General features: G+C 47.1%; 1 protein-coding gene across 1 annotated transcript; it reads right to left on the reverse strand.

Annotated features, from left to right (window-relative positions):
• Positions 1 to 3,683: 3,683 nt before the first annotated feature.
• LOC119306066 lies at positions 3,684 to 5,120 on the reverse strand. The gene is made up of 2 exons (XM_037582399.1): positions 5,078 to 5,120; positions 3,684 to 4,570 (listed from the first exon to the last, which is right to left on the reverse strand). Exon 2 carries the CDS (start codon positions 4,523 to 4,525, stop codon positions 3,917 to 3,919), a length of 609 nt encoding a protein of 202 aa, XP_037438296.1. The 5' UTR covers positions 4,526 to 4,570; positions 5,078 to 5,120; the 3' UTR covers positions 3,684 to 3,916.
• Positions 5,121 to 16,593: the final 11,473 nt, after the last annotated feature.

Consider the following 16,593-nt stretch of genomic DNA (forward strand, 5'->3'; position numbering starts at 1 on the left):
TCAACCCCAAAATTCTCTCGAAGCATCTTAGCCATTTCCTCTCTAAGATTAGCTAGACCATCATCCATAGTGGACGATGAAACTTGTGGCAGTGGCATAGGAGGAGTAGGACTACTAGTTGTAGGTAGGAACTGTGGTATGTATGTCGACCCATAATTTGGTAGTGGTCGAGGGGTTGTAGCTGTAAGTAGGGTTGGGTTCGGTGTTGCCACCGAACCTGGCATGCTCATAATAGGATTAATGGGTGCAGCCACAATCTGATTTGTTTGGGTAGGATAATAAGTCATCGGCACGGGAGGCCCCGATGAGATAGGTAAAGCCAGATTAGGGTTTTGCGCACTAGCAGCTACACCATCATTACCACTAGTCGATTGAGATGTATTCTTCTGAGCATTAGTATTTTCTATGAAAGTTTGATAGACTAGATTGTTACCATCAGCAATACGACTTTCAATCTCAGCCCACTGCTCAGGAGAAAAGGTAGTACTCACAGAAGGTTTAACCTGCTCGGCTTGAAGAGGAGGGAACTTGATTTCTTCAATCAGAGTGATGTTGCCTTGGCGATCCTTCTTGAACTTTGCAAGGAACTCCTGCAAATCCTTCTCTTCGTGCGCCTTCTTGTACTCCTCATAGACTTGGCGATGATCGGCCGATATCTCATCAAGACTGGGCTTAATGATGTTATCGGCGTCTACCTCGGATGGCTTGGGAAGATTGGACATGATGGATGATGATGATTGATCTTCGTTCCCCATCGGAGTCGCCAAAAAATGTGTTGACACACGAACACATCACGTGTACCCTCGACGCCGGGGGTGATGCACCGCAGCTCACGTCGAAGGAGACCCGACCGACAGCGCGATACGCAAGACAGTTGACGGGCGCTTTTGCAGACCTGAAAACCCCACACCCCCGGGAGGGACCCCGTCAGGGAGTGCGGCGGCTATGGGCTGCCCTAGGTTGATTCGCTCGTCCCTAAAGCCTGGAGATTCATAGCTCTCAAAAACGAAGAACAGCGAAGAACGAGAGAGAAAACAGTGGAGAGGTAAAACGTAGATGAAAAAGTAGTATATTGATTTGTTCGATTGTGTGTTGTTCAATCGGCCGTCACCCCCAACATATATAAGAGGCGGCTGGACTTCCTGTACAAGTAATGGATTCATCTAGGCTTTCCTTACAAGAAAAATTACATCAATTCGCGTCCTAGAGTCCTAGTTCTATTTCAACTCAGATTCAGTTTGAATCTGGCCCAAACTCTGTCTTCCTTCTTGCGCGGGCCGCCGAGCTTGCATATGATCTCCGATCAAGACGGCCCAAATATCAAACTTGTGCGCCTCGATGATACGAACAACTCTCATGTTGATTACTTTTTCAAATAAGGCCATCTTGAATACTCTTCAAGGTCATCTTTACCTTCCAGTCGGACTCGGTCTTGCAGTAGACTGGATTATCCGAGTCTCGTAGTGAACTTGTAGGCCATATACTATCTTTGATGATGATGACTCCGAAGCCAAAGTTTACCATCTTGATGATATGCATAACTTCTGTATTGAACACTTCTTCATCCGAGGTCATCTTGATAAACTTTCGGGCACATGTTCAGTTTCACTCGGATTCGAGCTCATCTACTCGGATATTAGAGACTTTCACTCAGACCATCCGACTCGACCTTTTCATTCGGAAAACAATCTTTCACTCGGATGACTATATTCTCACTCGGAAGACAAACTTTTACTCGATCGATAAGTTTTCACTCGACTTTTTACTCGATCGTTAGGTTTTCACTCGACCTTTTACTCGATCGGTAGGTTTTCACGAACTTTTACTCGATCGGTAGGTTTTCACTCGACCTTTTACTCGATCGGTAAGTTTTCACTCGACCTTTTACTCGATCGGTAGGTTTTCACTCGGATGGTAAAAATTTCCACTCGGATTTCCCGACTGAAAAGACAACCTGATCTTGATTTGCCTCTCCAAGTTGCATATGACCTCGGATTGAGACAAATTGTATATGAAAATCGATCGGCTCGACGAGACGAAACTTTTTCATGTTGAAGGTTTTTCCATTAAAGGCCATCCAGAAGGCCGAATTGCTCACGCATTGTATCAGACACTCATTAACATGTGTCTGGTGTCGAGCGTAATATTTTGGTCTTTGGTAGGGCTGGTCTGTATTGATTGTAACTTTTGCATACAAACTCGGATTGAGATTATTTATATATCAAAATTGATTGCTTCGACGAGACAAAGACAATTCCTTTAGAGTACTCCTTCATCCGAGGTCGTCTTGAAGGCATGATCGGCCGAAAACCACTCGGAATATTGAATTCTGCCACTCGGAATATAATTTCGGCCCCTAAGATGGAGTCGGACGATGATAACCTAAACATCAAAGTTGTTCCACTCGGTGATGTGAAACTTTTCATGCTGAAAACCCTTTCACTCTGTATCTTGCCAAAATCAGGCGTCAACACCGAGGTTGAGAACGTGTGCTGAGCTCTATGGTGATATCTTGTCACCACACTGGTTGTGCGATGCCAATTGTTGGAACCAACAGACAAATTTGCTGTTTGTAGTTCCTGAAGAGCATTGATTCAGAATCTGTTCTTGTCTTTTGTTTTCTGTAGTTGACCTGGATAGTGTAGATAGTTAGATATAGGCAATGCACGAAATCTTGCACAGTGAATAAATAGCTGATGGAGCAGCTCATTTAGATGCCAATAATTCAATACTTCTTTCATAATAATTCTGAATGAAAAATACACAAGTTTAATACATCTATCATATAAGCCAGGTTATTAGGAAAAACTAAGAGTTAATTGCAGAAAACCACCCCATTTGGGGTTAGGTTTGAAGAAAAATACCTACTCCCTAATGAATAAGTGACATGACCAGGTAATACAATAGCCATTTTCAATGTTGGATCTTTGAGAGAAACTAAAAAGGGAGTTCAGGATAAAAATAAGCAAGTAATATGTAAACTACAAAATAAAAGATAAAATAGTACTTAGCAGTATAACGAAGGTTTCTTCTTAAGATAGAAATTATCAACGTTTACATAGTACTGAAGAACACCCCTGAATCCATACAACTTTGAATAAGGCAGTCGACAGCCTGAAAATACTCGGAGAGAATTATAAAAAACTCGACCCAAGGGGAGAGATATCCCGAAGGCATTGCATTCTAAGGTTGAGAAAATGCCCTGAAACGCCAGCTTGCGTGGTGCAAGTATGCGCAGCGAACACACTGGCTTGCACAACACAAGTATACACAGCGAGGGACCTTTTTTTGTTAGAACCAAGATTCGAGCCCTGGTTGGTAGCCCCACTCAGGACGTCATTACCAACGCACGTAGTTCTCCTCAAGGACAACTATGACAGCACAGATTTGGCATGTGTTTGTTATTCATAATCTTCAGCTTCATCTGAAACCATGGTTAGCAGGCTTGCTTGCAGGCTGGAAGATTAAACACACACAAAACAAACACTCAAGACAATTGTTCATCAACGTGAATTTGTTCATTTCAGCGTGTCAACATTCATATGTACCATCATCAGAAAATAAAGGAGAGGAAAAATATATAGATACATGGTGGATGAAGTAAAATAGAAGGCAGGTAATGCAACACAAGAAAAGAAACATATAGGCTATTAATAACAGAACTGGGTGCCAAACAAATTCCATTGTATGATGTGAAGCTTATAGGGTGCAGTTTGATAGAACTATTAGTACTACTTAAGACACACTGGATCGCTGACAAGTAGCATAATACATACATAACTAGTTGTTTTTGTTCTTGGCACGATAATGAGATGCAGCAAACTACACCAGGAAGAATGCTAAGGATCCATCAATGACCCTCCTGGCTCCTTCGTCTTACTTTCAGCTAGCTAGCTTAACTATGGCAATCGAGCTTTTACTTCGCTCGGCCAGTTGTTGCACGTGAGGTGGCAGCGGCGTCGGCGAGGTCAATGTGCTCTTGCACGAACTTATCCAAGGTTTTCCTGTGGTCCATGAAGGCCATGAGGTTGTACTCGTTGATCGCCATAGTGTCGCCCTGCCCCTGCACGATGGCCTCCTCAAAGAGGTGGATGAAAAGGTCGAGCTGGTCATGCGCCATGAGGTTCTGCGCGGCGAGAGCGACCTCAAGGCACAGCTCCGCAGGCGCGGTCACAGGCAGGTGCAGGGCCATCAGTGCACGGAATAGATCATTTCCATGAAGGCCGGCGAGCTGGGCAGTGGGGGAGACACCGTGGCAGCGGCCTTTATGGTGGCCTTTATGGCTGCGCGTGGCCTGGAGGCGAGCGGTGAGGTTGTCCACCTTCCTGGTGTCATTGCTGAAATTGCCAACAAAGTCGTCCAACATATGTTTGAAAGAATCACCGAAGGTGGGGTCAGAGATGCAATGTGCCGCAGTGACGTCCAGCACCCGCCGGAGGCGTCCTAGAGCATCCAGATGTGGGTGGGTGCCCCCGGCCATCTCAAGAAGATGATTGGCGCTCGCAATAATCGCCTCCATGTCCATGCCGGCCACACTGTTGACCTGAGCGATCTCCCTCACTCGGTCTTGCTGCCAAGGTGGTAGAAATAGAGTTAACAATCACACGCGGTTGTTCGTTCAACAAACATCAACGTAGAAATGATGATTCACAGGAAAAAGCATGGCTATTTCAGGCATGAATTTACAGAAAGAGGCCAAAGTTACAACTTCACAAAAGCATGTCTAATAGCCGACTTATGTCGTCCAAAAAGATGGGTAATAACCGACTCCCAAGGCTGTCCGTTGCTGTTTCAGATTGGGAATTAATGGTTAACAGGTTCCACTATGAACCTTACAGGATGAACTAGCATTAATTGAACCCTTAAAAACATCCCAAAACTAGTGTAGATTGAGTTGATAGCATACTAGTACTAGGAATAGGAATTAAAAAAATTGCCTGAAAGCTGCGCAAGAACAGATCGAGCAAATCACATCTAGGCTTAGGGTTCAGCGGGGATGGGGGCGGAGTTCGTGCAGTCGCCGTGAGAAGCAGGGCGGTGAGGCGTCGGACGGGTGGCAAGCGAGGAGGATACATACCTCGGTGAGGCAAATGCGGGCGCGACGGCCGGCGCTCCGGGAAGAGGGGCGGCGGCGGCGGCCGGCACTCCGGTGACGCGGAGGTAGGCGCCGGCGGCGGACTGAAGACTGGGGTTTGATTTGGGTGCGACTCTCGCCTTATTTTTTTTTTTCATTTTTGTTGGGAAGGTTGCCACGTGCCATTCAGCTAGTCGGGCTCGGGCAGAAAACACCAAAAGACAAAACAACGACAAAAGAAAAACCACGAACAAAAACATACAGTCAAAGCCCTGTAGGGTGGGAGGTCATTGGGGCCTTCGCTTGCCGATGTCCTCCATTGTTGACAAGATCCGTTTGCCGAAAGAAAGAAAGATTTTCAGGCTAACCTAACCAAACATGGCGGCTGACCTGAAGAGTAAGTGCATGTTTTGCAAGGTTGTGAGCTTTAAAATTTGAGCTCCTAAATTCATGAACTATGTTACAAAAATGAAACTCTAAAGTCATGTCTCTAATTTCTTTGATGACAGACCCATAAGCCACGGACGTGCCCTTCCTCACGTCATCTACCACCGTCTTGCAATCCGATGCAACATGGATATTGGACATAAAGATCTGCCGCGAGGGATAAAGCTTCCCTTACTGCCATCGCTTCAAGTGTTGCTGGATCGATGATGTGCTTATGTTATGGCGCTGCTAGAAGGAGGGCGCGAGAGGGGCCGGGGGCCTTTTTGCCCACGGCCGGGCAAGAGGGATGGGATTTCCTTCTTAATTCTTGCTTGATTAGATTGATACATCTTCTCTCTTTATATAGAGAGGTTTACTTGACTCCCAAGCAAGGCTTACTTGACCCCTATGCAAGCGACCCTTATCTCTAATTAACCCTAAGACTAATGGGCCCATTAGGCCCATTACGTACTCTAACACTACACCCCACCTGGACATGCAGCTTGTCCTCAAGCTACAGCCTAACGAACTTATAACCATGACTCGACGCAACACAAACCTAACACCTAAAAACAAGCCTTTTACATCTCTGCTTGTTTATTATTCTCAACCTGAAATGGACTGGAACGCTTTATTTTGGACCCTTAACAAAAAGTGGACATCATCCGCACGTCGGACGTGAACGTGTACAGCCACCTGGATCCCAGGGACACCACCTGGACAAAAGGAATGCATGTGTATGTGTTGGGGAATGTAGCAGAAATCAAAAAATTTCTACGCATCACCAAGATCAATCTATGGAGTAATCTAGCAATGAGGGGAAGAAGAGTGCATCTACATACCCTTGTAGATCGCTAAGCGGAAGCGTTCAAGTGAATGGGGTTGATGGAGTCGTACTCGCCGTGATCCAAATCACCGATGATCCTAGTGCCGAACGGACGACACCTCCGCGTTCAACACACGTGTAGCCCGGTGACGTCTCCCATGCCTTGATCCAGCAAGGAGAGAGGGGGAGGTTGGGGAAGACTCAGTCCAGCAGCAGCACGACGGTGTGGTGGTGGTGGAGGAGCGCGGTACTCCAGCAGGGATTCGCCAAGCCGTACGAGAGACGAGGAGGGAGAGAGGTAGGGCTGTGCCTTGGGAGAGAGAGACTCATGTCTTGGGCAGCCCCAAAACCTCCACTATATGTAGGGGGAAGGGAGAGGGTGAGGCGCCCTAGGGTTTCCCCTAGGGGGGGCGGCGGCCAGGGCAGATGGGATCCCCCCTTTGGGTGACTTGGCCCCCAAGCCAGGAGGTGGGAACCCTAGATGGGGCGCCCCAAACCCCCTGGTCACGTGGGAATAGGTGAGGGGGGCGCACAGCCCCTTAGTGGGCTGGTTTGCCCCCTCCCCTTGGCCCATGAAGCCCCCCGCCCCAACACTTGCCGGGGCTCCCGAAACACCTTGCGGTCATGCTGGTCATCACCCGGTACCTCCGGAACAGTTCCGGACTCCAAAACCCTTCGTCCAATATATCAATCTTCACCTCCAGACCATTCCGGGACTCCTCGTGACGTCCGAGATCTCATCCGGGACTTCGAACAACATTCGGTAACCTCGTACATACCTTCCCTATAACCCTAGCGTCATCGAACCTTAAGTGTGTAGATCCTACGGGTTCGAGAACCATGCAGACATGACCGAGACAACTCTTCGGCCAATAACCAACAGCGGGATCTGGATACCCATGTTGGCTCCCACATGTTCCACGATGATCTCATCGGATGAACCACGATGTCAAGGATTCAATCAATCCCGTATACAATTCCCTTTGTCTATCGGTATGTTATTTGCCCGAGATTCGATCGTCGGTATGCCGCTACCTTGTTCTATCTCGTTACCGGCAAGTCTCTTTACTCGTTCCGTAACACATCATCCCGTGATCAACCCCTTGGTCACATTTTGCACATTATGATGACGTCCTACCGAGTGGGCCCAGAGATACCTCTCCGTCACACGGAGTGACAAATCCCAGTCTCGATTCGTGCCAACCCAATAGACACTTTCAGAGATACCCGTAGTGCACCTTTATAGCCACCTAGTTACGTTGTGACGTTTGGTACACCCAAAGCATTCCTACGGTATCCGGGAGTTGCACAATCTCATGGTCTAAGGAAATGATACTTGACATTAGAAAAGCTTTAGCATACGAACTACACGATCTTTGTGCTAGGCTTAGGATTGAGTCTTGTCCATCACATCATTCTCCTAATGATGTGATCCCGTTATCAATGACATCCAATGTCCATGGTCAGGAAACCGTAACCATCTATTGATCAACGAGCTAGTCAACTAGAGGCTTACTAGGGACATGATGTTGTCTATGTACCCACACATGTATCTGAGTTTCCTATCAATACAATTATAGCATGGATAATAAACGATTATCATGAACAAGGAAATATAATAATAATAACTAATTTATGACTCTAGGGCATATTTCCAATAGTCTCCCACTTGCACTAGAGTCAATAAGCTAGTTCACATTGCCATGTGATTAACACTCACAGGTCACATCGCCATGTGACCAACATCCAAAGAGTTTACTAGTGTCGCTAAACTAGTTCACATCATCATGTGATTAAGACTCAATGAGTTCTGGGGTTTGATCATGTTTTGCTTGTGAGATAGGTTTTAGTCAACGGGTCTGCAACATTCAGATCCGTATGTACTTCGCAAATCTCTAGGTCATATTGTAAACGTTGCTTCCACGCTCCACTTGAAGCTATTCCAAATGGTCGCTCCACTATACGTATCCGGTTTGCTACTCAGAGTCATTCGGATAGGTGTTAAAGCTTGCATCGACGCAACTCTTTACGTCGAACTCTTTATCACCTCCATAACCGAGAAACATATCCTTATTTCTCTAAGGATAACTTTGACCGCTATCTGGTGATCCACTCCTTGATCACCTTTGTACCCTCTTGCCAGGTATGTAGCAAGGCACACATCAGGTGCGGTACACAGCATAGCATACTGTAGAGCCTACGTCTAAAGCATAGGGGATGACCTTCGTCCTTTCTCTCTTTTCTTCTGCCGTGGTCGAGCTTTTAGTCTTAACTTCATACCTTACATCTCAGGCAAGAACTCCTTCTTTGACTGATCCATCTTGAACACCTTCAAGATCATGTCAAGGTATATGCTCATTTGAAAGTACCATTAAGCGTTTTTGATCTATCCCTATAGATCTTGATGCTCAATGTTCAAGTAGCTTAATCCAGGTTTTCACTTGAAAAACACTTTTCAAATAACCCTATATGCTTTCCAGAAACTCTACATCATTTCTGATCAACAATATGTCAACAACATATACTCATCAGAAATTCTATAGTGCTCCCACTCACTTCTTTGGAAATACAAGTTTCTCATAAACTTTGTATAAACCCAAAATCTTTGATCATCTTATCAAAGTGTATATTCCAACTCCGAGATGCTTACTCTAGTCCATGGAAGGATCACTGGAGCTAGCATACCTTTTAGCATCCTTAGGATCGACAAAACCTTTCTGATTGTATCACATACAACCTTTCCTTACGAAAACTGGTAAGGAAACTCATTTTGACATCCATCTGCCAGATTTCATAAATGCAGCTAATGTTAACATGATTCTGACGGACTTAAGCATCTCTACAGATGAGAAAATCTCATCGTAGTCAACTCCTTGAACTTGTGAAAAACTCTTCGCCACAAGTCGAGCTTCATAGACGGTGACATTACCGTCCACGTCCGTCTTCTTCTTAAAGATCCATTTATCTCAATGGCTTGCGGATCAATGGGCAAGTCCACCAAAGTCCATGCTTTGTTCTGATACATGGATCCTATCTCGTATTTCATGGCTTCTAACCATTTGTCGGAATATGGGCCCACCATCGCTACTCCATAGCTCGTAGGTTCATTGTTGTCTAGCAACATGACCTTCAAGACAGGATTACTATACCACTCTGAAGTAGTACGCATCCTTGTCACCCTACGAGGTACGGTAGTGACTTGATCCAAAACTTCATGATCACTATCATAAGCTTCTACTTCAATTGGTGTAGGCGCCACATGAGCAACTTCATGTGCCCTGCTACACACTAGTTGAAGTGATGGTTCAATAACCTCATCAAGTCTCCACCATCCTCCCACTCAATTCTTTCGAGACAAACTTTTCCTCGAGAAAGGACCCGATTCAAGAAACAATCCCTATTGCTTTCGGATCTGAATTAGGAGGTATACCCAACTGTTTTGGGTGTCCTATGAAGATGCATTTTATCCGCTTTGGGTTCGAGCTTATCAACCTGAAACTTTTTCACATAAGCGTCGCAGCCCCAAACTTTTAAGAAACGACAACTTAGATTTCTCCAAACCATAGTTGAAACGGTGTCGTCTCAGCGGAATTACGTGGTGCCCTATTAAAGTGAGTGCGGTTGTCTCTAATGCCTAACCCATGAACGATAGTGGTAATTCGATAAGAAACATCATGATATGCACCATATCCAATAGGGTGCAACTATGATGTTCGGACACACCATCACACTATGGTGTTCCAGGCGGTATTAATTGTGAAACAATTTCCACAATGTCTTAATTGCGTGCCAAAGCTCGTAACTCAGATACTCATCTCTATGATCATATCATAGAAATTTTATCCTCTTATCACGATGATCTTCAACTTCACTCTGAAATTACTTGAACCATTCAATAATTCAGACTTGTGTTTCATCAAGTAAATATACTCAGTATCTACTCAAATCATCCGTGAAGTAAGAATATAACGATATCCACTGCGTGCCTCAGCACTCAATGGACTGCACACATCAAAATGTGTTACTTCCAACAAGTTGCTTTCTTGTTCCATCTTACTGAAAACAAGGCTTTTCAGTCATCTTGCCCATGTGGTATGATTTGCATGTCTCAAGTGATTCAAAATCAAGTGAGTCCAAACGATCCATCTGCATGGAGTTTCTTCATGCGTACATACCAATAGACATGGTTCGCATGTCTCAAACCTTTTCAAAACGAGTTAGTCCAAAGATCCATCAACATGGAGCTTCTTGATGCGTTTTATACCAATATGACTTACATGGCAGTGCCACAAGTAGGTGGTACTATCATTACTATCTCATATTATTTGGCATGAACATGTGTATCACTATGATCGAGATTCAATAAACCATTCATTTTAGGTGCAAGACCATTGAAGGTATTATTCAAATAAACAGAGCAACCATTATTCTCCTTAAATGAATAACCGTATTGCGATAGACATAATCCAATCATGTCTATGCTCAACGCAAACACCAAATAACAATTATTTAGGTTTAACACCAATCTCGATGGTAGAGGGAGCGTGCGATGCTTGATCACATCAACCTTGGAAACACTTTCAACACATATCGTCAGCTCACCTTTAGCTAGTCTCCGTTTATTCCATAGCTTTTATTTCGAGTTACTAACACTTAGCAACCGAACCAGTATCTAATACCCTGGTGCTACTAGGAGTACTAGTAAAGTACACATTAACATAATGTATATCCAATATACTTCTATCGACCTTGCCAGCCTTCTCATCTACCAAGTATCTAGGGTAATTCCGCTCTAGTGACTATTCCCCTTATCACAGAAGCACTTAGTCTCGGGTTTGGGTTCAACCTTGGGTTTCTTCACTAGAGCAGCAGCTGATTTGCCGTTTCATGAAGTATCCCTTCTTGCCCTTGCCCTTCTTGAAACTAGTGGTTTCACCAACCATCAACAATTGATGCTCCTTCTTGATTTCTACTTTCGCGGTGTCAAACATCATGAATATTTCAAGGATCATCATATCTATCCCTGATATGTTATAGTTCATCATGAAGCTCTAGCAGCTTGGTGGCAATGACTTTGGAGAAACATCACTATCTTATCTGGAAGATCAACTCCCACTCGATTCAAGTGATTGTTGTACTCATACAATCTGAGCACAAGCTCAACGATTGAGCTTTTCTCCCTTAGTTTGCAGGCTAAGAAACTCGCCGGAGGTCTTATACCTCTTGACATGGGCACGAGCCTGAAATCCCAATTTCAGCCCTCGAAACATCTCATATGTTCCGCGACGTTTCAAAATCATCTTTGGTGCCTCAACTCTAAACCGTTTAACTGAACTATCACGTAGTTATCAAAACGTGTATGTTAGATGTTTGCAACACCCACAGACGACGTTCGAGGTTCAGCACACTGAGCGGTGCATTAAGGACATAAGCCTTCTACAAAGCAATGAGGACAATCCTTAGTTTACGGACCTAGTCCGCATAATTCCTACTATCAACTTTCAACTAATTTTCTCTAGGAACATATCTAAACAGTAGATCTAAAGCGCGAGCTTACGACATAATTTGCAAAAATCTTTTGACTATGTTCAGGATAATTAAGTTCATCTTATGAACTCCCTCTAGTCATCTAAGTGATTACATGATCCGAGTCAACTAGGCCGTGTCCGATCATCACGTGAGACGGACTAGTCAGCGTCGGTGAACATCTTCATGTTGATCGTATCTTCTATATGACTCATGCTCGACCTTTTGGTCTTCCGTGTTTCGAGGCCATGTCTGTACATGCTAGGCTCGTCAAGTCAACCTAAGTGTATTGCGTGTGTAAATCTGGCTTACACCCGTTGTATTCGAACGTTAGAATCTATCACACCCGATCATCACGTGGTGCTTCGAAACAACGAACCTTCGCAATGGTGCACAGTTAGGTGGAACACTTTTCTTGAAATTATTGCGAGGGATCATCTTATTTAAGCTACCGTTGTTCTAAGCAAATAAGTTGCATAAACATGATAAACATCACATGCAATTGAAAAGTGACATGATATGGCCAATATCATTTTGCTCCTTTGATCTCCATCTTCGGGGCTTCATGATCATCATTATCACCGGCATGACACCATGATCTCCATCATCATGATCTCCATCATCGTGTCTCCATGAAGTTGTCTCGCCAACTATTACTTCTACTACTATGGCTAACGGTTTAGCAATAAAGTAAAGTAATTACATGGCGTTTTTCATTGACACGCAGGTCATGCAATAAATTAAGACAACTTCTATGGCTCCTGCCGGTTGTCATACTCATCGACATGCAAGTCGTGATTCCTATTACAAGAACATGATCAATCTCATACATCACATATATTTCATTCATCACATCCTTCTTGGCCATATCACATCACACGGCATATGCTGCAAAAACAAGTTAGACGTCCTCTAATTGTTGTTGCAAGTTTTTACGTGGCTGCTATAGGTTTCTAGCAAGAATGTTTCTTACCTACGCCAAAACCACAACGTGATATGCCAATTTCTATTTACCCTTCATAAGGACCCTTTTCATCGAATCCGATCCAACTAAAGTGGGAGATACTGGCACTCGCTAGCCACCTTATGCAACAAGTGCATGTCAGTCGGTGGAACCTGTCTCACGTAAGTGTGCGTGTAAGGTCGGTTCGGGCCGCTTCATCCCACAATATCTTCGAAACAAGATAGGACTAGTAACGGTAAGCATATTGAACAAAATCAACGCTCACAACAACTTGTGTTCTATCGTGCATAGAATCTACGCAATAGACCTAGCTCATGATGCCACTGTTGGGGAACGTAGCAGAAATCAAAAATTTCTACGCATCGCCAAGATCAATCTATGGAGTAATCTAGCAATGAGGGGAAGAAGAGTGCATCTACATACCCTTGTAGATTGCTAAGCGGAAGCGTTCAAGTGAACGGGGTTGATGGAGTCGTACTCGCCGTGATCCAAATCACCGATGATCCTAGTGCCGAACGGACGGCACCTCCGCGTTCAACACACGTGCAGCCCGATGACGTCTCCCATGCCTTGATCCAGCAAGAAGAGAGGGGGAGGTTGGGGAAGACTCAGTCCAGCAGCAGCACAATGGCGTGGTGGTGGTGGAGGAGTGTGGTACTCCGCAGGGCTTCGACAAGCACTACGAGAGACGAGGAGGGAGAGAGGTAGGGCTGCGCCTTGGGAGAGAGAGACTCATGTCTTGGGCAGTCCCAAAACCTCCACTATATATAGGGGGAAGGGAGAGTGGGAGGCGCCCTAGGGTTTCCCCTAGGGGGGGCGGCGGCCAGGGCAGATGGGATCTCCCCTTTGGGTGACTTGGCCCCCAAGCCAGGAGGTGGGAACCCTAGATGGGGTGCCCCAAACCCCCTGGTCACGTGGGAATAGGTGAGGGGGGCGCACAGCCCCTTAGTGGGCTGGTTTGCCCCCTCCCCTTGGCCCATGAAGCCCCCCAACACTTGCCGGGGCTCCCGAAACACCTTTCGGTCATGCTGGTCATCACCCGGTACCTCTGGAACACTTCCGGACTCCAAAACCCTTCGTCCAATATATCAATCTTCACCTCCAGACCATTCCGGGACTCCTCGTGACGTCCGAGATCTCATCCGGGACTCCGAACAACATTCGGTAACCTCGTACATACCTTCCCTATAACCCTAGCGTCATCGAACCTTAAGTGTGTAGACCCTACGGGTTCGAGAACCATGCAGACATGACCGAGACAACTCTTCGGCCAATAACCAACAGCGGGATCTGGATACCCATGTTGGCTCCCACATGTTCCACGATGATCTCATCGGATGAACCACGATGTCAAGGATTCAATCAATCCCATATACAATTCCCTTTGTCTATCGGTATGTTATTTGCCCGAGATTCGATCGTCGGTATGCCGCTACCTTGTTCTATCTCGTTACCGGCAAGTCTCTTTACTCGTTCCGTAACACATCATCCCGTGATCAACCCCTTGGTCACATTGTGCACATTATGATGACGTCCTACCGAGTGGGCCCAGAGATACCTCTCCGTCACACGGAGTGACAAATCCCAGTCTCGATTCGTGCCAACCCAACAGACACTTTCAGAGATACCCGTAGTGCACCTTTATAGCCACCCAGTTACGTTGTGACGTTTGGTACACCCAAAGCATTCCTACGGTATCCGGGAGTTGCACAATCTCATGGTCTAAGGAAATGATACTTGACATTAGAAAAGCTTTAGCATACGAACTACACGATCTTTGTGCTAGGCTTAGGATTGGATCTTGTCCATCACATCATTCTCCTAATGATGTGATCCCGTTATCAACGACATCCAATGTCCATGGTCAGGAAACCGTAACCATCTATTGATCAACGAGCTAGTCAACTAGAGGCTTACTAGGGACATGGTGTTGTCTATGTACCCACACATGTATCTGAGTTTCCTATCAATACAATTATATCATGGATAATAAACGATTATCATGAACACGGAAATATAATAATAATAACTAATTTATGACTCTAGGGCATATTTCCAACAGTATGACCACCTGGACGTGGTCGCAAGAGTGACCAGCAGAGACGCCCTCGCGGCAGCCCGTGGACGAATGTAGTGGTGCTATGCGGTGCGCTCCTGTCGGTGACGCCATGCCTTCTCCCTGCCGAACGGCTACTTGTTTGCACCGCACAGGAAAGAGTGGAGGGCTTGCGATGGAGAATGACGAGGAGGGGTGCACCCCCTAACCGCCGATGTTGCAGCTTTTGAGGTCGCTGCCGCGGGGTAAACAGCATGCCCGCCGCCTGTGGGGGAAACCGCATGCCCAAGATCCCCGATGCAGCGGATGAGATCGAGGTCCTTTGCGCAGCGAAGGGCAAATTGGAGGAGCGGCAGCTTCAGACCACACATCTCCCGCACACGCCGACGCGCTAGGAGGCCGCGCGCAGCAGCCTCACCGCCGCCAACACGTGGTGGGTAGCGATCCAAGACGGAAGTGGTGACGGCGACAGCGGGGACTGGACTTGGTGAAGCGGGACACCCGCCGGTGCGGCCAATGCGGGGCCGGAGCTGACCGACGGTGGCTGCTGCAGCTGCAGGGGCTACTGCGGTGGCGCACCGAGCAGTGGCAGCGGCTGCTGCGGCAGAGCGCCGGGCGCGATGGAGGCCGCCAAGAGCGGTGGCTGCCACTGCAGCCAGGGCTGGGCGATGGTGGCGATGGATGACAGTTGCAGCAGCCCGGCGAGCGCGCGAAGGCCACTTGGTGCGGCGGCTGCCACGGCAGCCATGGCAGCGCGGGGGCGGCAATGGGCGCTGGAGGCGTGGTGGGAGCCGGTGCCGGGCACTGCGGCCACTGCGGGGCAGCAGCGGGCGGCGGCAGCAGCTGCAGCTGGGGCTGTAGCATCCCAGCGAACGGCGGAGGCCCCTGGATGCGGCGAGTACCAAGGCAGGACCGGTGGCTCGGTGGCGGCCGTCGGCGGCAGGGATGGCGGCGGTCCGTAGGGGCTGGCCAGGTACAGCCAGATCCCCTGGACGGCTGTGACGAGGTCATTGAGGACCCTGGTGATCTCATCCGGGGTGTAGGCGGCGACCGGTGATGCGGTGGAGGGCGCCGGCATCTGGGCGGTGGCGGCGCCGGAGGATGCAACCAGCGGTACGGACAGGGAGGGCAGCGACGCTGTGTAGATGGCCAGCGGCACGGTGGTGACGGTCGGCAACGGAAGCGGCGGGGTGGGCGGTGGCGAAGACATGATCAGAACTGAGCTACCTGATACCAAATTGTTATGGCGCTGCTAGAAGGGGGCGCGAGAGGGCCGGCCGGGGGCCTTTTTGCCCACGGCCGGGCAAGAGGGAAGGGATTTCCTTATTAATTCTTGCTTGATTAGATTGATACATCTCCTCTCTTTATATAGAGATGTTTACTTGACTCCCAAGCAAGGCTTACTTGACCCCTATGCAAGCAACCCTTATCTCTAATTAACCCTAAGACTAATGGGCCCATTAGGCCCATTACGTACTCTAACAGCTTGACAACAAAGGCCGATGCACCAAGAAAAACTCCCTGCTGATCCCTACATACCAAACCAACTGCGCCATACCTGCTGCGTACTGAGATAGCTGCATCTGCATTTAGCTTAGCACAACCCTGAGTTGGAGGCAGCCAGGTTGACGGTCTTGAGACAGAAACCGTCATTGGCCGTTGAATTCGACAGCTCACTTGCTTTATTTTTGTCAAGTACTTTGTTATGACGCTGTTGGTGG

This window comes from Triticum dicoccoides, chromosome 5B (assembly GCF_002162155.2).
Source record: "Triticum dicoccoides isolate Atlit2015 ecotype Zavitan chromosome 5B, WEW_v2.0, whole genome shotgun sequence".
Lineage (NCBI taxonomy): Eukaryota > Viridiplantae > Streptophyta > Magnoliopsida > Poales > Poaceae > Triticum > Triticum dicoccoides.

Coding starts and splice junctions, on each gene's coding strand:
- LOC119306066 (XM_037582399.1), bottom strand. CDS start 4,525: ATGGACATGGAGGCGATTATTGCGAGCGCCAATCATCTTCTTGAGATG.